At 40.8% G+C, this 24,300-nt stretch overlaps 1 protein-coding gene across 1 annotated transcript in view; it reads right to left on the bottom strand.

The window, feature by feature from the left end:
• LOC148029357 (uncharacterized) overlaps nt 1-24,300 on the bottom strand; it is a 208,019-nt gene that overhangs the window by 149,927 nt on the left and 33,792 nt on the right. The window contains exons 2-10 of the mRNA XM_087688149.1: nt 19,824-20,082; nt 18,951-19,227; nt 18,723-18,822; nt 18,489-18,602; nt 10,373-10,628; nt 10,174-10,238; nt 5,371-5,466; nt 5,131-5,204; nt 4,976-5,017 (exon numbers count right to left, since the gene is read on the bottom strand). Coding sequence (XP_087544275.1) covers nt 4,976-5,017; nt 5,131-5,204; nt 5,371-5,466; nt 10,174-10,238; nt 10,373-10,628; nt 18,489-18,602; nt 18,723-18,822; nt 18,951-19,227; nt 19,824-20,082 — 1,283 coding nt within the window. The remainder of the gene's footprint in view (nt 1-4,975; nt 5,018-5,130; nt 5,205-5,370; nt 5,467-10,173; nt 10,239-10,372; nt 10,629-18,488; nt 18,603-18,722; nt 18,823-18,950; nt 19,228-19,823; nt 20,083-24,300) is intronic.

Below are 24,300 nucleotides of genomic sequence, written 5' to 3'. Positions count from 1 at the left end.
AATGAATGAAAGAATGTGTGGTGAATGAATGAGTGGTGCCTTATATATAGGCACAAACAGTCTCAAGTCTTGCCCACTGAAGTCTCTCAAGAGGCACTCCAACTCTCTCGGAAGGCCCTAGAAAGCCTTTTTGGGGCTGGAAACGAAAACCAAAAATGGGAATGAAGGGAAACTATATTGAATGATGCGGTTTCTCAACATTCAACACTTTTCAACATCATCCTAATCTGTGTTTGCATCTGCAGCAAGTTCTTTTTGCATTTTTGGCACATCTCTCCCCTTGAGCATTCTATACATTTCCATTCATTTATTCATTCAGTATTCAATTATCTTCATTTTGTGTTTTTTGACATTTTTGCATTAGTGTTTGAGTTCACAATGTTACAGTCATGGTTGTAGAATCTGTGTTTTATTTTGCAAACTTTAGCATACCTTCACATGTATTGAATCTGTGTTTTCTTTTGCAAACTTTAGCATACCTTCACATGTATTTGGATCTAGCATCCTTCATGGGCAGCAATTTGTTCATGGTTGGCCACCCCCATTATCCAATGTGCTTATGTTCTCTCTCTTCGCCTATTGGCATCATTATTTGCTGACCCGTCATCATGACCAGTAATAATAGTGATCTATTGGGAATATTTGGGGCTGATGAGAAGCTTGAAAATTCTAACTACCTTGTGTGGGCTTATATAATGAGGCATTTCCTCGTCATGGTCATGAATCCATGGAATATTGTTATGTGCACTGAGGTGGAGCCTATGTCTGCCACACTTACCCTAGCATCCACTTTCAGCTTCACATCAAGAGGTGGTACTCATGATGCTGAATTTTCCTCTTCTACTTCAGGCCCTCCTACTCAAGAATAGGTTCATTGGGACGGTCCTAATGGCCAAGCACATGCATTGATTGCTTTTTCAATGAAGAGACAAGTATTTCCTCATATCAAGTCATGCAAGTCAGCTAACCAAACTTGGGACCAGCTTGCTTCTCTTTATGAGGCGCATAAATGAGGCACGTGTTGCTTACCTCTATAAACAGCTATAAGACCTTTGCATGGAAAGTAGTAATACTGACTCTTATCTAACAAGTATTAAGGATCTTAGAGAGCACATATTTAATATTGGTGAAAGTTGTTCCTAATAATCAGCTTGTGTCTACTATATTGAATGGTTTGCCCAAACCTTATCAAGGTTTTGCTACCACTCACTTAATATTTAAGGTTACCTACCTTCCCCTGAGAAGATAATTAACCATTTTGAAGCCATACAATCAATGCGGAAAAACCCATGTATATAACGTTCTCAACAACCTTACCTAAGGTAAGTGAGTATGGGAAACTGAGTCAACTATACCTTCAAATAACTTGTTTCTCTCTTATTGCAAGAACAGCAAGGCCATGTGAATAGCAATGCCATGTTGACTAAGAATTGTTTGTAGCTACATGACCATTAGATCCTAGGAATAAGTGCACAATATTCTCTAGCGAACACCTCTAATGCAACTTGGCAAAGAAATCATGAGAGCACTAATCATTATCTCTCAAAGCATTTGTGTGATGCGAACAGCTTACATTTTTCGTATTGTCATTCTAACTTCTTACATAGAGACCACTTGGCATGTCAACCATTGCAACAAGTTTCTAAATTTAAACAAGAGGCACCAGCCTCGACCAATTCTTGTAATACTGCCAATAAACTCTAGAAATGCTCTAAATGAGCTCTATTCGCTGAAGTATGTTCCATGCTCATAGGCCAGCTTTTGGGCATTCTTATTGAAAATTCGCCAAACATCTAAGCCCTCTAGATGTATCTTGCTGAACTAAAGAACCAATTAGAGGAAAATCTGATTGAAGCATAATGGTAAACACCCCAAGAAAGATTTAAAGCCTCAATGGTTGATGCAAGACTTCCAGTACTACTGGATAATGATCAGAAAGAACATGTTGTCTTTCCATCCACTTCTAGAAGATAAAGTCATTTTGAAATAGGTAAATCCTATACAAACAAGCCCAAGCATGAGTATGTCGTTGAAAATGGTAAGTATACCTAGACTTTGAGGGGTACAAAAAGGACCTCATGTCCTGTTTCAAACATAAAGCTGCGATATATCCCATGCTTGGCACTCCAAGCCATCCATCACAAATCAGGCAACATAGCATGGTCTAAATTTTCACAGATATTAAAGTCTCCCAAAACCTACCCAGACAAGCCAAAGCAAGACATTTGAGATTAGGCCATTGACAAATCTAGTTTCTACATCGATATCTTGTTACATCAAAGAAGGCTGCAACAATGATTGGATGATGATCATAACCCCCATTCAATAGAAGGCATTGCCACTATTAAAACCTTTTAATCCTTATGAGCACAAGTGTTGCCTCCAAAAACCATGTTCCTTATGCTCAACATCACCAAAAACATCCCAATTTCCTTCAATGACAGCTTACCGCATCCTGTATTGCTTAATTTGGGAATAAACTTCCTTGAATATTCTGTGGTGTAATCTTCATCTCTGAGATCTGCTTGCATGGGAGTCTACAAGACCTTTCCTGTATCTTGAGCTTGTTTCCAAGCTTCAAATTTCTCAATTCCCAACATATTGTTTGCAAACTAACCCCCCTAGAGCTAAATTATATAAGGATATACATATCAAGCTGACAATGAGAAGTATCTCTTGATATCACAAGTTTATCTCGAGAATCAAGCCTTATTCCTATTGCAGGAAGCCAATTGAAGCTTGACCGAGACAGCTACTGAACAGATCCCAAACTAGTGGAAGCAAACACCACAGATGAGATGGATCACTTCTTCCAACAAATAACTCTCACTATGATATATGGAACAAGACCTCAAAGAAATCCTTAGGACCAACAAAGATATCTTCTAGTACAACTTTTTCCTCACTACCAACACCCGAGTCACCCGCAAGCCATGCCCATATACACACCCAAGCATGGGAACCCGACCTGTCAATTAGAAATGGGCATCACTCTCATGAAAGGCAGCTATTTGTTGCACCACTGAATCCACACCTAAAACAAGTTCTACATCATCCTCTCCAAGTAAAAATTAGTGTTCATCAAAGACCATACAACCGCCATGGAGTCAAAATAATAAATGAGCATGTACTTTACCTTTTAATTCACCTTGGGCTTCACCAATTTTATTGGTAAAGAAAAAAGACGGTTCTATGCAACTTTGTGTAGACTATAGAGCACTTAATATAATAACGGTGAAGAATAAATTTCCTATGCCCAGAATGGAAGATCTTTTTGATCAATTACAAGGGGCAAAATTCTTCACAAAGATAGATTTAAGATCAGGCTATCACCAAGTAAGAATTAAGGCACAAGATGTTCCCAAGACAGCATTTCGTACTAGATACGGGCATTATGATTTTTTGGTGATGCCTTTTGGCCTCATTAATGCACCAGCTACCTTTATGAAGCTGATGAATAATGTTTTACGGCCCTATCTAGGACATTTTGTAGTAGTCTTCTTGGATGATATCTTGATCTTTAGTAAATCAAGAGAAGAACATTTGGAACACTTACAATCAGTATTCCAACCGTTAAGAACACATTCCCTTTATGCAAAGAAAACTAAATGTGAATTCTTTGCACAAGAGGTCAAATATTTGGGGCATATTATCTCGAAAGAGGGAATCAACATGGATCCAGAAAAAGTAAGGGCAATGGTCAATAATTTGCTGTGTCTTCAGCTCTTCGAGTCAATAAGTTGCCTGGTGTCTTCAGGTCCATAATAAATGAGTGCAAGCAAGGCTTAACTTTGTCTGAGTCCACCTCAGTGACATGCTCTGAAATCAAATGTTCAAGAAGCTTCACTCTTTGCTAGCCAAACTGGCCCCAAGTTCTTTGGACAAGTCAATTCAAAGAGAATAATGCTCCAACGTTTTACTAGATGCAAAAAAATCAAGAAAAACCTGAAAGATTCCCAAGTACAAATTCAATTTATGCCCTCTCTGCAAAGAAGTTGGGCCATCAGTATCCAAAAAGAAAGCATTTTATGCCAACAACATCCCCAAGGTGAAATGAATGCTCTATTCTTTTGATCCTCTAGAGCTATAGAAAGCTGGAAACTTGCATGGCCGTCAAATACATTATGCAGCCAGCCCTTCAATCCAAGATCTGATCCACGAACGGTGGAGGATTTTAATCCCTAGGAAGTATGACAACAAGACCTCACCCACTATGAAGTTTCCATTGGATAGATAAAGCTTGCCTTACACACTCTTTCTATTTCTTTGTTTTAATGCTTCTGTCTGCAGTTCTCCCTATGATACCACAGACGTTTGACTCCCTTTTTTGAATAGTGATCCTCACCTTGAAACCCTCTTTGAGAATATATTCTTCTCAGCGAATCTGCTAATCTCCTCATACAAGGTAATGAATAGATTAGGAAATTTCTGAAGCATGTCAATGTACTCCTTTCTCTCCTTTGTAATTAGTCCTTTACTCAACTATTTTTCGAATTAGCTCTTCCTATATCCTGCAGCACACTTTCGGTTTGATGAGCCATTCAAACTCTTAATAAGTGCATCCATGCTCTTAATCCTAGTATCCGTTTACTTTCGCATCCTTGTATGCTCTAAATCCTAGTATCTGTTAACTTACACATCCTTGTTTAAAATCTGCTCCTTTTCCTCAATTAAGCAAGAAAGATACTTCTGCCTTTCATCAAAGACTTCCCATTCTGAGATATTTTTCATAAACATGAGCTGCCATGCAGCTGGCCAAGGCCACTTGAGCCATTACAACTGCCATTCAAGATCTGCACTTTGAAAGGAAAATTCAACTACACATTTGAAACACACAACTGCAAGTATGCCTTAAGTTTTATAGCCACAAATGCAGGATACCCCTGTGTTTTATGTTTACAGAGATGTAACTTTATGAAACCTTCAGAAAATATCGCATAGAATCAAGACTGGCACCAGGATGGGATCGACTCACAAGTAAGGCTTCCCTCGCAATACCTCATTGGATTTCCCTTTGCTGAAAAATATGCAGTTATTACATAGTCAGATATTTCTGAGCCCATAGTGACCAGGTAAAACTTTAGTCTTTACAATTCTCACAGATTTCTTAGCTTTTACATATGAGTCAACCTGAATGCACAAAATTGGCATTTGTAACTGCAAATGTTTGTATAGTTAATGTTGCGGTTAACAACATATGTCACCTGTCACGAGAGTTTCAGCAAACATCAAGTTATAAAATGTATCTATTTTTGTCAGTGCATTTCTTGGGTTTTGTTCCTCCCAAAATAAAATCGTTTCACATATTATCTGCACATTTCCATAAATTGATCAACTGAAAACTGAAAAATAAGATTTTTTTTAGCTCACCTTGCTGCCATTTACAGATGAACGTAACTCATCAGCTGCGGCAGATATACGCTCAAATTCATGTCCCATTGATCTGAAGAGCTGCACAATCTCAGCCTGCAGTCAATGTTCCAATGAGACTAAAGAAAAATAATTTAGTTATATTGAGGTCAGATTGTGGAATGTTTTAGCATACTATGTAGAACCAGCTCAGGACTGTTGATCCAAGAAAGTTGGATGTGTATGCATATCTAAAACATACTTATTATGAGCCCCCAAAAAAAAATCCCATAGAAATACCTATTTTCATCAAGGAGTTGGTGTCAAAACAATGACTGTGCTAGACAAATGGTGCTTTTGGAGGGTGTGATGGTCATAACTGCCTTCATCATCACAGACTAGTATGGTGACAATCACAGTTGTGCGAACAATAGCCGGAAGTAAGAATGCAACCTTTTGACACCTGAGTGGGCGAAACACAGCTCACACTTAGCTTATGAAACTCCAATTGTTTGCCACCTTGCTTCAAAATGCACAGCTATCTGCTGTCCTGTTTGATGAATGTGCGGCCTCCTGAGACCTACTTCCCCACCTAGGTAAAACACAGCTCTATCAAATCTGTTGGTAAAAATGTGCAACCTTTTACACAGCCTATTACTGCTGCTAATATAGCCCCCATTTGCCACTCATATGTACAAACCTCTCAATGTGGTTTGGGGAGGATGGGGACTAGGGAGAGAAGCCATGGAGGAGGAATGTAGCACCGCATAGGATGGCATCCTGTAACACAAAACATAGGCCATGGCCACCATGAACTGCTGTTGAACCTCCCATCCATCATCAAAGTTACCCTATAGCTGCTTCAAGGAGCCACAAAGTGAATGGATCATGAAAGACCAAAACTCTACCAAAGTAGAGTATGCCAAAAGGTTCTCACTGCTAAAAATCATCTGACAACATGCCTTCCAGATGTGCCACCCTGTGAGACTCCCAATTAACTCCCAAATTTCTGATTGTATTGTCATAGGCTCCAATATCTAGCGTCTAATAAAAGCCTCTAAGCCTGCCAAGGCACATGGGCCAACCTCAATGATGAAGATTGTATCATGCCCCTCAATCTCATACTGTAAATGGGAGCCCTTGTCAAAATTGGCTGCAACAACAGAAGTGTAAGAGACTGCTGTAATAGACTGCCAAGAATAGAGGAACACTACAAAGAGAGAACTCAGAGATACGAAGACTCGTATAAAACACATCAAACTTTGGAGATGGCAGCTGAGTCAAGAGAATCATTGCCATATCGTCTGAAGATGTAGTCCTCCCAAGGGATAAAAGCTCATCCCTCATGTCCTCCAATTTGTTGATGTGATCCTTCAAGAAAGGGGAAGTCATCAACACTGAGCATCCGAAGTTTCTTCTCGAGAGAAATCCTGTGGGCAAACATCTTTTGATGTTACAAAGACGCCATACTTCCACCATTGTCTTCAACCTGCGAACATGCACTAGGACAAAATCCTATAAGCTCATGAAAAGGAACGATCAGACTCGAGAATTGAGCTAATTCCATAGGGTTGTGTGATCCATTGTTGTTCCTTCACAAAGATCCTTCACAGGACAAGGTATAGGTAGGGTAACAAGCTCCCAAAGATCGAAGGTGTCAAGTATGCATCCGACCTTACAGGACCAAAGCAAATACTTGGAACCATCTAGCAAGTCCTCTTTGGGTAAAGAAGGGAAAACAAGCAGTTGAACAGGTCATGCCATGTTAGGCAATTTAAAGCACAGAATTAGAGATTGTAACTCAAGTTTAGCTCAATTCTCGAGTCTGATCCTTCCTTTTCATGAGCTTATAGGTAGGGTAACAAGCTCCCAAAGATCGAAGGTGTCAAGTATGCATCCGACCTTACAGGACCAAAGCAAATACTTGGAACCATCTAGCAAGTCCTCTTTGGGTAAAGAAGGGAAAACAAGCAGTTGAACAGGTCATGCCATGTTAGGCAATTTAAAGCACAGAATTAGAGATTGTAACTCAAGTGAATGAGGTTCCAAGATAGATTAGCTTGGACTCATAAACACAATCTTGAGTAGCTCAAATTGATAGTTCCATTATATTGAAATGAGTGTCAAGTACATGCCTTTATAGCTTTTTGGATAGTCCAACTGCATTTAATGCAATCGACAGCAATAAAATAATGTGAAAAATGCTGACATGGACACTCTAGGAAAACTCACAACATCCTAGAGCAAAATCGCTGACTGTGAAGGCAACACTAACTAGCAAATACAAATAATGCACACTAATTGTGCGCAGGTGAAAGAAATGCACACAAAACTGGAAGAAAACATAGCCAGAGCTCCAATGTCTCTATCAAACTCTAACAAGGCTCACAACCACGAGATGACAAACTAACATACATAGAATAGGTAGGCTAACAAATCTCACTCTCCCATACTGGCCATGCAAATTCTAGATCCAATCTCCCGAGGTGTAAGACTAGTGCACTTGGAACAACTCTCTACACATGGTGTCCCCTTTCCATGCCCAAAAAGTGGTTGAGATGCGAAAAGAGACTTCGTCCTATTCTCTAAGCTCACTACATTTATCCATACCTATAGCCCTTGGGCAAGGAGGGTGTAGTCACCAAGGGACTCCTATAGCAACCTTCAAATGGATGCCAAATCTCATTACAAGGCGCTCTCATCCACCCCACACTATTGCCTCACATAGAGGGCTGCCCATTGAACAAATCCTATTCGATTCTCCTAGTGTTTATGCTACTTTTGCAATCCCTCCACCTTGCACCCAATCCTTGGACCAAAGTTGTCCGATCTGTCTCTGCATCTCCTCATGCTCATAATCCAAATCCAATATCTAACATGAGCAAGGGTCAAGAGTTGAAGCAAGTGTATCTAGAGAAAGGAGGTGAGAAGGTGATGCAAAGATATGCTAGGGTCTGCACAAAGAAAACACAGAATCTATGAACATGATTGAAACACAATAACTCAAACAGTAACGCAATAAACACAAACCCTAAACACAAAATGTGAAATACAAAATGCTAATGCAAAATGCAAAATGCAAAAACACAAACACAAATAGAGAAGAAAAAGAACTCTAAAGTGAATGAATCAATGCTGTAAATGAATGAGAGAATGTACATAATGCTCAAAGGCAAAGCTGTCCAACAGCCAATGGCTCTCGTGGGAGCCGGCTAAGGGAGGTGTCAATACGCGTCATCCACCCAAGACAAATCCCGAGTGCAATAACCACCAATTGGAACAAAGGCTGATGAAGAAAAGTGTTGAAAACACAAAAATAACCTACTATAGATGCAAACGCAAATCAGGCCAATGCGGAAAATGGAAGGGCAGCATGCTGAAAACCACAATGCAGCAGTCTCTGGGGCTGAAATTGGTAAACGCAACAATGTAACAACCTAAAGATGATGGCAGTTGATCATCGGCAGCAGTGGGAGGCTGGGCAACAATTGTAGAAGTAGGCATTGCAGGCTGGACAGCTAGTGGAAAAGGACTGATAGTTAAAACCTACAAGACAAGGATGGGGTTGAATGGAGGGCAGCCTGTCTATTTATAGATGCAGAAGGATACTCCAAAATCAGGGTTTTGCATGTGGGACACAAAAACTCTCTAGAACCGCTCCCTGTTTCATGACACTTTTGGTAATTTACATTTTTTGGGGTTGTTTTAAAGACCTAATCGAATTGTGATGCATTATTGGCTCAACAAGTGGTCCCTGCCAATTGTCAAATCTGCCCTCTTGTGATGAACTATGCCAATCCCACCCCAACCACCTACCCTAAGAGAAGTGCAATGAGGCATCGCATCTGCAAAAGTTTGGGTCCCTCCAAACATAATATTGTGAAGATGAAGACCTCCCAAGCCTCCTACTCATCATCCACTATACCTTGGAAGTCCATGCCTTTGACCTACTAATCCTCAATAGCCCCCAAGTTGTCCACGTCTCCTCCAACAAACCAAGAGCCTACCCCAAGCAATTCAAGCACGAACTCTATTCAAAACCTGGCATGTGCTTGAACCATCCGTAGGTGCATAGACATAGAGGATTCCAATCCAAAACTCCCAATCTCTAGCCTCACCTATAAGGCTCTATGTGCAGCAATAGCCCCATGATCTTGCAAACAAGATAATAAGCTTGAACATCAAGGTACATACTCCTCCAATCCAACCATTGCCAATAGAGTACTCCCAAAAGTTGACCCTCTGGGAAACACCCTCCTAACTCTACTAGCTTGAGTAGGGAGAGCTTATGCTCCTAAAGAAGGATGTCAATGCGACCTGCTCCTCCAATCCAACCATGGGTGCCAATAGAGTACTCCCAAAAGATGACCCTTTGGGAAACACCTTCCTAACTCTGATGGCCCAACAAGTGGGGAAAGCCTATGCTCTTGAAGAAGGATATCAATGCAACCTGCAATTGCTTGTTGCAAATCCTACCAGACAATTATCTTCCTTTGACCTAATGCTCCATGATGTGGAGGTTGTTCATGTTCTAGGATGCTAGGTGTATGCTTATCAGGAAATTCTAAGATTTTCCAAACAAGCTGAACCACTGAGTGTGCCTCCCCGAGAGTCATGTTGTCACAGGAGCCTTCAATACCTAATGCTATCAAGCAGCCTAGCTAGCAGCCACTTGATCACGTCCAATGGTGGGTGCCACTGCAGCATGGTGTGGATGAAAACATTGTGGTTCAGAGAGACCCCTTCTAGAACAGAACTTGCCTAGATGCAACATTTATGGATGCATTTTCATGTGCCATATGCGGAAAGCAGCAACCCACGTACCTCTTTCAGAGTCCTTTCCGCCGTTATGTTCTGTAAGATAGCATCTGTGTGTGTCGACAATGGCACTGCAAAAAAGAACAATTGTAACAAGATGATTTGCTAGACCAGTTTTAGTGATCCACAGTTGCAACAAGTGACTTCCACAATGGTGGAAGACTATTTTCAGCAAACTTGAATAGAAAAGTAAGTAAACATTCACCTTTGATAGGTGCAGCACATTGAAATGATAGAGTTCCATCTACTCCAATGCAAATTTTGTCCTTATTTGCCTCCTTTCTAGCACAAAACAGTGAAGTGACAGTTCTTTTGTCAGCAGTACTATTGAGAGCTTTTGACAGCCATAATTCTTGGATTGATTCTTCATCTTGCAAATCCATTCCTGGGGACCATAACTCTCCTCGCCCATAGCCAAGACTATTTGAACTTTCTAGAACCCACTTAAGAATACCTGGATCCTACAAAAGCATATTGACCTGTCCTTGACATGACGTTAGGTAAAAAGAACACTTTCCCTCCCTGTAATACACAGATTCTTCATAGAAGTTGAATTGAAAATTGCACTTAAATGACAAAGAAGTTGTAAGCCTAATCAAACAATGGTTGTGAAACTTGGCATACTGCAGAACTTAAGGTCAATGAATGTTCCAATCCTAAATTAAAAGTGCTGCATGCCAGAGAAGAATCTTGTTGAGTGAGGAACAAGCTCAACACATTAGTGCCAATAACCACCATAATTGTGACAAAATGGACAAAGATACAGGTTCACCTGACCACCAAAACAAGGCAAAGTTCAATAATCTTGTGAAGATTACCATGATGAAGGTGACTGCATCAATACAATTTTATCACAGCAGGATGTCTTATTCCTAGCATGGCTAAATGTGGAGTGACTACCGTGATGCAGGATACTGCATATAACTCTTAAAGACCACATTAATCAGAAGAAGCCAAAGGTAAGTCAGGAACAGAAACACTTTCTGATATCAACCATGTCTAAGACATGTACCTCCACCAATTCCATTCATACTTGTCTTCAAAATACAGCATGCAATGGTATTTTAACAGATTGTTTGAGTGATAAGAAATGATAACTGTAAACCTTTTAAAGTCTGGACATGATGCACAATTAATCAATAAAAACTGCATTAAGAAAAAACCGGATAGCATTCTACATTATACTTTTTGGAAGCCTGACTATTGATTCTTTCTAGGCCTGCTTTTTGGTGCAGATGCCAGGAGCTCCTTCTTGAGAGAAAGATCCACAAGTATCAGAAGCATCAGGTTACCCATCCTTGAGTTTGAGGAGCTTCTTGATGTGGAGTTTGCTGATGGCATGGCTGTTTATTTGGGCGGGGATGAGAGTAACTTCAGAGCTTTTGTAGCAGCCATGGAGATATTTTGCAGAGCAGCATGTGCCCTAATTAACTGGCACAAATCCTATGGTTTTTGGGTATGTGACACTAGGCAGCCAGAATGGCAACCACACAAGGTGTTCACTTGGGTTCCCCACCTGACTGCAGTGAGGTATCTTGGATGCCATGCAGGGATTGACATTACCTTAGAGTAGCGGTTGGCACCTGTTCTTCTGAGCATCAAACAAAAACTCCTTTATTGGAGCTAGGCAAGGCTCTCGTTAGCAAGGAGAGTGGTGGTCACCAACCTGGTTCTTCTTGCAACCATGTGGTGAATCACTTCCTGTTGGGCATTTTCCAAGTCATGCATTGGCCAACTGAGGCACCTTATCAAGAACTTTATTCAGTCAGGAGGAGATTGGAGCTTCACTAGAGTAAAGATGGCTTGGGATGTTATCATAAAACCCAGATCCAGAGGGGGCATAGGGATCATAAACCTAGATTGCCAAAGCAACGCCTTATTGGCTAAGCTCATTGCCAAGGTCTTCTTCCAAGTGAGGAGCCCTGGAAAAAGCTTATGAAAGGGAGGCTTCAATCTATCAAACCTAGACGTGGAGGACCGTGGCAACCCATGGCTAAGCTCATTGTCAAGGGTCTTCTTCCAAGCAAGGAGCCTTGGAAGAAGCTTCTGAAAGGAGGCTTCAATCTGTCACACCATACATGGAGGGCCATGGCAACCCAGCACTTGTTGATTTTTCAAGAGATGAAGACTAGAGACTTAGGCAAGAACTATGAGGTCAGATTTGCATTGACCATTATCAAAGCATGGAGATCTATTTCATCCGGCCTTCATCAGCTACCACTGACCACAGCAGCCAAAGAGAAGTAGAGGCAGCCTCTTCTCTTTGATCACTACTTGAGATCAGCGTCAAGGCACACTATTTGACAAAGAACTTACCTATCTTGAGAAAGATTCTCTATACATGTTGCAACCTCAATAGGAGACTGGTTTGCATTCCAGCAGCTACTACCAAAGATTCAAAGGCAGAGACTATAGGGTATCAAGGAAGCCATACCTATGATTGAGGCTATGACAAAGGGAGTATCTTAGAAGTGGAGGACAGATGCAAACACTTGTAAGACCTAGGCTGGTCTCTATCCAAAGGTGATATCCTTCTAGCAATCATCCCAACTAGCAAAGGCATTACATTTCACTTTTTGGGTTGAAAAGGATGGACGTCTCCAATGACAAGACTTGGACACCACTGTTCATAGGATGCACCAGAGGGAGGATCATAGTAGCGGTACACTATGAGAGGGAGTGGGTACATCGACTCAAACCTAGCCACCTATCTAGCAAACGAATAGAGGTATTGGGCTTATCAAGAGGATGCCTCTACAAAAGATCATAGTGGGATCTAGAAGAGAAGGTGTGGAGGGATCCATTTCTTGATAGGCCATGTGATGTGGCCCTCTTGGGCTACAGTACTAGGCTAGGGAGGAGGATTCAGATGAGCAAGATCAAGGCACAACCAGCCACCACCTCCCATTGGCACAAATAGGACATATCAAACCATTTCTTATCAAAATTTTGGAGGAGGCTAGCTACTAGCCATACTTGTCAAGTACAAAAGATACAATACGGTACGTTACGGTAAGATATGGTACTAAATGGTACCTTAAGATTTTATAAGGTACAATATGATATTAGTATGGAAAAAAAATTGTCTTGATCATTTTGGACTAAAGATAATAGAATAGATGTTTCAAGTCTAAATAGAAATGCTATTAGAGTATATAAGATGAATACTTGAGGGTAACATGCCAAAACTCGATGTTGCATGTGCAACATGCACTACTACTACCTACAACTTACAACTACATAGATGGTAGTGGATACTCATACATGAATGATCATACAAATAAGAGAAGTGTGGGCTTGAGAGAGAGAAGGTTGAGAGAGACGGAGAGGCTAGAGAGAGAGAGAGAAAGAGATGAGAGGCTTGAGAAAGAGGGTGTAACAAGCTTGAGAAAGGGGGGGGGGGGGGGGGGATAAGAAGAAATAAAGAAGAAGAAAAAAAAAAGGAGAAAGAAAAAAAAGAAAGTTGTAGGCTTGAAGGAGAGTGGCCAAAAAGTGCATATTTTTTGTACTAAATCATACGAATACATACTATACCATACCGTACGGAGACAACCCTCCTACTAGCTCACAAGAGCTTAGTAGTTGGCACATGGCATGAGCATGGCAAGGACCTAGTGGCATGTGTGAGGTGTGGTGAACTAGTGCGACACAAAGACATTGCCTATGGGATTGTCCTAAAGCTTAGGAGGTATGGAGGAGAGCCCTCAAGAGGATATTCCACACCACAATAGAGACCGTAGTTGCAACATAGGGAAATGTAGCTTGGTTCACAAATAGAGGTCTAGCATATGGTTATGAAGATGTTTAGTGGAGCCTCTTTTTCATCATCATTGGACAGCATCCGAACAAGATTCACATTCCATACTACTCGAACACATACTGGACCCAAGGATACTATCATAGATACTATTTAGATGGGGGCTGATTGCTAGTATTATAGCCTAGTATATCTCGACCACAAGGTGCAATCATGCCACAAACCTTCAGGATGTATCCAGAGCAAAGAATCTTTCAAGGATTTAGTGGAGATCATCCACACTCTTTGCAAGAGATGGGAGAGGATGCAAGGCAACACTGAGAGGATGAGGAACAAGAGAGAGGCCTTCCTATGGACCCGAGACTCAAACACCTTTCATATGGCCCCTCACATGGTTTAGCATTGTAGCACCAAATTGATGGTTCACACAACCATTGTATTTGTGATTTACTTAGACACTCTTTACAAAAAAATTTACCTCAAGGGGACTTCTTCAAGGTATTATTAATAGAAATCTCTTTTCCCCACTTTGGGGAGGGGGGAGGGGTGTGGCAAAACAGTATCTTGTTGTGAGAGAGCTTCAATAGGAATAAGCATGTCCTATATGCACATCATTACTCGAATTTAAGCCCCCATGCTTCCTAATTTGCCACATTGGTTATGTACATTCTATAACAAAGGATATTCAAGGGATTGCATGGTGCCTAAAAGGCTGCCCCTAATGAATGCTTTATTTGGCTACCTAGAACTCATGCTCAGCAATAAGGGCGAAAAATCCCATGTCAAGTGCAGCGATTTATTTTGTACCTACCTTGCATCACCCGTACTATGCATCAATTATGCCACCTATTGTACCTAGAAGTCCTCACTCGTACATCAGTAATTTCAGCATACAGCATATTTAATCACCAAACCTCTTCCTTCGGCATGTGGTATTAACTAGTAACCTATTGTGCATCTTTGAAAATCTAGTACTATGAAAACCACTATAGACATCCCAATATGTAAATGTGTCAACCAAGGGGACCTAAAGTCCAAAACTAGTGATCACACAATGACAAGCACAAATGGGCCTTGAGTCCTTTAAATAGGATTCGACTACCTGAACACTTAATTAACCCTTAAGTGCCCCTAGTGCATTCACACTAGGTCATTCTATAACCAGGTCACACCCATCTAGATATCCAACGATGCAACACTTCCCCCTATTGAGAAACCACTTCTTCAATTTACACACTCCATTTAGGATTTCACACTAACAGCCCCAAAAAGGGCTGGTGTCCACATTTTGGCCACTTTTTCAATGGGCGCCCACACAATGGTGCACCACCCTAGACAGCTTATGCCTATAAATAGGCAATCCCTTCATTCACTCTTCACTCTCTCTTCAGTCATTCTTCACCACCTTCTTCGGTCAACCACACTTCCCTTCTCTCACCAGCCCCTTCCACTACCCTCAACCCCCTTCAAGAGCACATAGCAGTTCATGGCTCGTGGCTGCCTTTACCCTTTCTCTTTTGCTTCAGGCACCTTGTTCCATCATTAAGCCTTGCGTTTGGAGCATCTTTCACCTGGCATTAGCACCCTTCTCCATCAAGCTCCACCTTCACCTGCGTTTTTCAGCATGGAGACGACCTCCTTGCCTGGCGTCATCATCTCCAACTTGGCGTCAGCATCCTAGCCTCTGGCGATAGTCTCCATCACCGAGTGTCAGTTATTTCATCACTCGTCTATCACACGGGTTGTTGGGACCTACGTTTTTGCAGCTTGGCTTCTCCGTCACCTAGCACACTCGTCTATCATAGAGGCTATTGGGACTTGCGTTTTTGCAACCTAGCTCCTCCTCCATCACCTGATGTCACTCGTATGTCACAATGGCTATTGGGACCTGCCTTTTTGCAGCTCGGCTCATCCTCCATCATCTAGCATCATCATTATCTACCTAGCATCAGCATCTAGGCTGCTCTCCCTACGTTTGACAACTCTGACACTCATATTTGCGTTTTACTACCTATATTGAGCAAAAGGTGTCAAGGTGAGAAATGAAATGTCATGGTGAGAGAAGATGAGGATCAAAGAGATAAAGCTTGTGTATGGAGAGAGAGAGAGAGAAAGAGAGAGGACTCATTTGCCCTAGACCCAAAGTCCTCCTAATGCATTAGTAGTAGATCACTTTATGACCACTGTGACCAATGTTGCTAGCACCCATCCAGATGTCCAAGGATATAATAGAATCCTTTCAACGTCTAAAGTTGCGCTATAGCTACTCAAGTTCAAAGAGTGTCAACTTGAGATAGGTTGATGGTCACACATCACACAACAACATGATCTCTTAATCTCAAAGTATGCCAAGTTGTGACATTGGGTATGCCCTAGTTGGCAACTAGCTGGTCAAAGCAAGCCAACACTCCAACCTATCACTAGACAATGACACTAGATTTGGCTCAATGTTTTTGGGGATACATGATTGCAAGGTCCCAATTTTTATTTTGACATGTGGTAAATTTGGATTGATCAAAGATGGTTCATATCATGCACTCAAAAACAAAGACCTTAATTACGCAAAACCAAACCTAATGTGATTGTCTAACAAACTAGAGAGGGAGCTCATTTCTTACCAACTAGGTATTCCAAAGCTCTAATAAGCCACAAGCCAAAAGACAATGCAAACTTTACATGGCTTACAACTGCACAAAGAGTCAAGAATTAGTGATAATGGATGTGAAGCCTTGTTTATTTGCATATGGACAAAGTAAAACTCTAGGCGCCAAGTTGTTGGATAGAAAGAGGACTCATGTCATTTGCAATAAAAGATTCAAGTTGGGAACAAATAGACATAGAGATAAGGCCTATGCCAATCAATATTGAGCATAGGAATTCGCACATCTAATCCACACTTTTATTAAAATGGCGAATGGTTCCTGAAATGTCTAGGATCCTCTTCTTTATTAATTACTAATGGAGTATTATTTTCATGGTCAATCCGTGGTTATGTTTGGTGGTCCCTATTTAATGCCTTTTTGAAGTTAAAGGCTGGTCTAAGCTTTGCTATAAGCCCTGTAAATTTTATGGTTGAGTTACTACATCAATAGGCTTAATCCATAAAATTAGCTTGAATGACTGAAGCATTCCTTGAGATGGTCCCTACAAGAATCTACAGCCAAATAGGCATTAAAGGCTTTGGAAATCAACTAGGATATATAATTAAAACCCGAGAAACCGTAATTATTCTTAGCAGCTTAATATACGTAAAAGGCCTAACTCACCATACCCAATTCAAAACTTGAATCCCTAGCCCAAGGGTGGAAAGTGGGAAGTCATCTTAATCCTAATGTTACTTAAGAGCTGAGGATTTGCTGATCCAAGCATCCAAACTGTTAGGGCCTAGAGTTAGAAGAAGATTTCTCAAAAGCATTGGTACATTCTTGTGTAACAAAAATGATTTGAAGTTAAAAAGAAGTTGAGTTGACCGACTCCCAATTAAAATTTAAAAATTAATGGATGTTTTTTTGCAACGAATTACAACAGAAGCTAATGTATGTGCACCAGCTGGAAGACGAGTGATGCCCAAGACATAAGGGCAACAGCTAGATGTTGTGTAAGTCTATGGCAAGTGCCTACAATTGAGTTGGGACATTGGCAGAGGCTAGAGATTAATAAGGGAAATCTTAAGGGGATGTCATTGTGCCATGACCAAGTCAAAACCCCAAGTGTATTGTGTTGATCATCTCCTCAAGGAGATGATTAGAGAGAGGAATGGAATACAACTTCATCTAAGTTTTGGGTTTCTTTTTTTATCCCAAAGAAGAAATAAATTTAATAATAAGACTCCTCGGAACAATATCCCAAGGCAAAATACAGAATACAAAGCAGCCCTGTAAAGGACTTCCATATCAAAAAACACATATAACAAGGGAAAGTCTATTGCAAAGCCTGAATGAATAACCAGTTGCGAGGTCTATGATGCCAGACTATGTGGATCTGGAAAAGGAGAAAGTGTCAGAATCCCATGTCTTCAAAAAAGCATCTCTCCTCCTCATAATATCCAAACTGCCTTGTAGTCTCTCCCATTTCCCACAAAGGATACATACAATCTCTGTCCAGATCGTGGAGAGAGTCTCTGCAGTAGATATGTCCAAAAATCAATAGCCTAGCTACATCTGGCCGTCCAAATGTACCAAGCAACAATGCTAGCTATGAGTTCCCATCTATGACAATGTCATTGAGTCCATACTGCCTGTGAGAAATCTGGCATGATAGTCCTGCTCACAAGTGGACTTGATACAAGATAGGTATGATACCCTTGTACATTCTCAATTTCTGGGTTTTCTTTCCTTCAAGCAAAGAGCTCTTCCATTTGGCAGCACAGCAGCAGGTTCACCAACCCACCAGCCACCCAACCTGCCAACACCATCAGCAGGGCCACCTGCCAGCCCCGCCACCAGGAGGGTGACAAAATATTTGTAGAAGGATCATGTCATCAAGATTTACCATAAGGGACTTCTGAAAGATCTCTCATTATCAACTTTTTGTCAACCTTTTTAAAAAAACTAAATGCACATACCAGCCACTTTGAAGCATTTCGAACGAATTCTGGATATATTGGTAGCCTTGGAACAAGCAATTTCCCTGCTTTTAAGGTTGCAGCAGCCAACTCAGATAAATGTGGCCATGGAGCCTGCAGAAAGTGTACAAAACAACAGGATGTCTGCTTCTGCTGGGAGATGAAAAGTTGCAAATACATTTTCAAATATAAATTACAAACAGAGCACCAAAATCATCAGTCCTTGCATGATACCTCTGGATTGACCCAATCTTTTGTGATTGGTGAGATTCCGCCCCAATCATTTATGCCAGCTTTAATAAGTGCTATCCACACCTCAGCATTACAACAACCACTGCAAAGGATTCATGCAAATGACTTGATGAGAATATACAATACATCGAATTGAAAAAGGACATGGTGGAACCACAACAGAACTCAACAGTTTGGATCTTGTTTTCCTTCCTTCAGTATGTAACCTACAGTGTAGGAGAGAGATTAGGTGGAGCTTGAATATTCATGAAGGGTCCAAAGGCCAGGCGTGCCATAGCTACAGTCCACTGCACATCTTCAAAAGATGGTTCTGGGAAATTTTGCATTAGGGTTCCCACTTTTGAACAGAAATTCTGTATAATAAGCTCCTGTAAATGTCCATATTCTTTGTGAAGGCTGCGAAGTTCAAGCAAACTCCTGATTCTTTCTTTTCTTGTCTCTCCAATTCCTATTAATAATCCAGACGTAAATGGTACATACTCTCTCCCTGCAACCATCATCAAAATTTCCAGATTGCACAAGGTTACTCACAGATCAAAAACACCAGAAAAGTGTGTCATGAATAGCAGTATCTAGAAAATACAAGGAAATAGGAAAGGAGAGCTCAAGATTATGCAATATTAAATATGTAGCCACAAAACTTACAAGATCCCAAAGCAAAGAAGATCAAGGCAGCAGATGAAGCAGGGAAAGTGAAGTATAGCAGAACAGTTAGTTTCACATAATCAGATGTGTTAGCTAGTACCTAACTAGCGGAAGGGGAGAAACTTTGCTCTTATGTAAGCCTTGTGTGAGACTGTGTAAGGAACATAAAGAACTAAGTTTCCTCAAAACTATGCACTGCCACCTTTTTTTGAGATTCTATTAAAAAACTTCAGTAATAATCTGCACTGCCCACTTTTAGCATTACCTATACAGAATTTGAGATAATAGTATAAGATTGCCCTATATTGCACACAGCTACATATACCATAAGAGCCCAGGCATCTTTAGTAAAGCATTGCATTACACATTCTTGACCAAAGGCAGCCTGATATCCTAAGCACTTTTAAGACAATAAAGTTTCCAGTGGATGAAACTTACCAGCTGCAGAAATTGTCGCTGTTCGCACATATGGGACCTTATCTGGACACATGTAGTGTGCACCCCCAGGCTTTAAAAGTCTTTCAGACGTAGTTTCAAGCATCAAACCTTGACTGGCAGAGACACGCCTGAGACAGGCAATGTCTGATTGGGGCATTGCTCCAGCGTTGATATGTGGAAGTAATCCTGTCTCTTGGTATACTATCTTTGCAACTTCAGCTATATAGGAAACTGTTGTGGAATGGCCTAGCATAGCAAGCTGAGAATGTGCAAAAATGTAACTTAAAAACCTTGACACAGGTGAAACAGCATAAAACAGTCATAATGCAGTTTTTTTAAATGATAAACCCCTCTAAACTAACCATTTTTCAGCTCTAAGAACATGAATATCAAACAGTAAAGTCACAGCCTTTGGCACTTATTTCTAGTACAGGACTGAGCATCTGCATGGAACTGAATTTTCCATTGCTAGAAGGTTAGCTAAGGAATGCTGAGAAAACCAATTGAAACTAGCTGTCAAGCAAGAGTTGAGCCTTAGACCTGAACATGTAAACTGCAGCAAAGATTCAGGCAGTTGACCTCATCACAATGCCAACAGATGCAACTACTACATGGCAAATGCACAGGATTGTAGTAGAAGCATCCAGATGAATTCTGGATCAACAGCAAATGCTTACAGTAGGCTGCATACAACGCTATTGGCAGGACTCACAATGAGATCTGGAATATGTACAACATGCAAACAGCAAAAGTCAACCTTTTAGTCCACCAACTGTAAGACCAAAGCTTTGTCATGCCTTAGCACCGTACACAGCAATACAAAAGGCTGAGCTGCCACAATGCAATCAGCAATAAGCAGAGTCCATGCTTAGGCAAGGACTAGACTGATATTGCAAGCAACTTAGCCAACTATGTCAACATGGTTAGGACTATACTGACAATCAAAGCTGCATATGAACCAAACACTGACATATGCAGGATAAAACCAGGAACATGATGTCTGATCAAGTGCTTCCTTCTATCTTGCATAATGGTGTCCTTTAACAGACATTCCACAACCCTGTAATCATGCAAAATTGGTATTGTATTTTAAAAACCCACATAGCTTCCTCAGAAATACTTTAGCCCAAACCATTTCATCTTCAAATTGGGCTCCAATGACAGCCACTTATTTGACACAAATTTCTTATGCTACTTGAGGAAATCTGGTTCTGAAAAGCAGCTACCCTCATATGAGAAAGGATCATGGACGACCAGCATACATCATGTAAGAAAGCAAGAAATGGCATGTAGCATGAATCATTCTGAGACTACAACTTCATTAACAAGAACTGAGATTAAATGAGTCTAAACGTAGGTCTGGAAAAGGCCGCCCTATCCCTTGTAAAATCTTCTACATCATGATTAGGGAATCCTGTGCAGAACAATGCTTGGATTGTCATAGTGAAAATAATTGGACAGTTTTGGAATCTTTTCTCCAGATATGACTGCTAAAATATGGGGACTAATCCTGATCCGCTTCTTCCAAATCTTCAAGTAGCATGGAAATTTCAGTCTTCATAGCATTGGTACATGGATTAGTTTTTGGTTGAATGCTGGTCACATTATTTGAGACATCATTCAGTCAACTAGTGGGTGATGTGAGCCTAGACCTAATATCTTTGGTAATCCTAACAAATCCCATGAAATAAAACACATCTCAGGATTTATGTTCATTGTTACTGCCAAAATAGTTTTGCCACCACAACACACAGGCTGCCAATGGATACAGGCCATCTCACTGGCCTTAATTTTGCTCAGGCCCAAGGAGATAGCTTTGCTCCTCAGTAACACCTGTCCTCGTCAAGTTTTTATGGAGTATTGCAACAAGCCCTTCAAGACAGGCCTTAGCGTCGTGAATCTGAAACTACTGCTCCACTTCAATCAGAAACTAGACCGGCCTCAAAAGTTGAAACCCCAGAATCCACCATCCTTGTCAATCATCAAAGATTGAAGAGGATTTATCATTTGGCAGACTTTTTCACTGTTATCGATGCATTCATGTCATTTGTTCCCTTTGCATTTGGAATAGTTAGATCTCTATGCTGGGTTCTAAGTCAGGGTAGGAGGTGCTGTGGGCACTGCATTAGAAAGAAGCATTGTAGTTTTTTATTTGTTGCCTATCATCCCCAACTCATCCACTCCACCCCCCAAACTCACCTCACTATGCACTCAAGGGACCTCTCAATTCACTTTTAAATGAGAGGGATGATCTCCATGTCCTAATGATATCAAAAGAATCAAACCACACATACTTGAGACTATCAAAGAATAAAAGCAATTAGGTGAAGAAGTACAAAAAGATCTGTGGCTTTAGCAGCTGCAAATTTGACATCAAAACTCGTTCCTAAGTCTCTAGTCCTAGCCTCTGGAAACATCCAGTGAAGACTAAGTTGGCATGGTCCTCCATGTGTAGGTGTAATAGACTGAAGCCTCCATAGCACCTTCCAAGGCTCCTCACTTGAAAGGACATGCCTAACAATGAGCTTAACCAATATGATAATTCTTAAGCAATTACAATTTCAATTACCAAATGCATTCATTTCAGAATAGAGCACCTAGTACCTCTCACAACTTTCCAAGACTGCTCCTCAGCAAAGAAAATGACCACCATGGTTGCTTTTCTAGCCTCCACATAAAAATGGATGTTGAAAACATTGAGTCCACCATGTATCTGGGCAGGCCTATGTCTCCTATCTCACAAGCAATGTCTAGTTATGTTTAACAACTATTGCCAAACAATCCTAGCTTCAATTTTGGCCTCGACTCAAGCTATAGGCTCCTTCAGTCATGCATAAGATCCAATCTAGTACCAAAATGTTAAACTCCACCTATGTAAAGTAGAAATTTTTAGAAGGAAGCTTATTTAAAAATAATATGACACAATCATCATCTGACTTTGGCAAGTCAATGGTGGCAAACTCATCAAGTAAAAGCTGATATTAAGCCATATTGACTATTAGATCATCCCCTAGCAGGCTGATGCAAACAAAAATATTGTGATTAGGAATGACTCTTCCCTCAGCCCGCTCCCACAAGAGCCATTGGCTGTTGGACAACTCTGCCCTTGAGCATTGTATACACATTCATTCATTTATTCATTCATTATTCAGCAGTTTTCATTTACTCAGTTTATCTTCATTCTTCAATTTGCATTTTTGTGTTCACTATGGCTCAATCACAGTCGTACACTCTGTGTTTTCTTTTGCAAACTCTAGTGTAACTCCACATAGCATCGGAGCTAATGCTCTTCTAAAGAGTATCTTGAGGCTATTGTGGATTGCTTAGTTTGTTCTTGAGTACATATTGTCACCCATTGACCCGCAAAGGCTTAAGCACTCCATCTTGGGATCCTCTGATGTTCTCTTAGGCCACTCCTTCAATAGAGGTGTTGTTGAGGCATTATGGTCTTGATGTGGAGGATAACACGCCATTACCATCATCGTCTTATTTTCTTCTAGGGATCATTACCCAAGCCCAACTCTTCTTCTATTCATATTCTTTCACAAGGTGCATCTCAATTGGGGAACTCAACTAACAAAATTCATCAACTCTCAATTGAGGAAAGACAATCCACTTGGGATACAACCGGAAGTCCAAAGTCTTCATCGCAGTCAAGCCCAATGGCAAGTTCGTACAATCCATTTTGAGCGATCTTGATCCTATCTATGACGCTCCTTCTGTTATGCAAGAATCATCTATAAATCACCATAGAGACCCTAATCAATACCAATATAGATATGGAGAAAACTCTATGATCATAGAAGCTCTTCAAAAGATAATCCTAGTCAAGTATGAGTTCGGTGCTTTTCTCATAATTTCCACCCTTCCATTCCAGTGTTCCAATTTCAATAAACATTTAGATTCATCTATATTAAACTTAGGATCCTACTTTAGACCTATTAAAGGGTACCCAATATTAGCACGTAATGTTTTTGTCCACATTTAGGCTTTAGGCCATCATTAGATGCTCAAAGATGTACCACTTTTCACCCTTGTGCTTTGTTGCAAGAATCCCACCCATACACTATGCACCTCCCACCTACCCGCAAGTGATTTATACTCTCCTCTAGTCCAATCATTTGGGACATCCCCCTCCCGCACACTATAACACCCTACTCTTGTGCTGATGCATCACCTCCTTCCTTGAGGGACATTGGAAATGGAAAGCAATCATCTAGACACTAAAACCTAGTCTTACCCCCTCCTTGATCCTAAACACAGTTCCTTCTTGGAATGGGTGGTAATAACCTGATTTAAGAGTTAATTACAGCAATAAATAAATGTAATAAAATGAAATACACACTTTACCATAACATTCTTGGATAGTAGACTCCTTGTTGGCCCCAAAACAGGCGCCCCTTGCGGTATTTCTTTAGCTTTCATTCAATTGGAAGGAGTACAACTTGAGATTCTTCAATCTCCTCCTCCTAACCAA

The sequence above is a fragment of the Lygodium microphyllum genome, chromosome 11 (assembly GCF_053477565.2).
Source record: "Lygodium microphyllum isolate KBCC chromosome 11, Lygodium_microphyllum_v1.1.10, whole genome shotgun sequence".
Lineage (NCBI taxonomy): Eukaryota > Viridiplantae > Streptophyta > Polypodiopsida > Schizaeales > Lygodiaceae > Lygodium > Lygodium microphyllum.
This window is presented reverse-complemented; position numbering and strand designations above follow the sequence as displayed.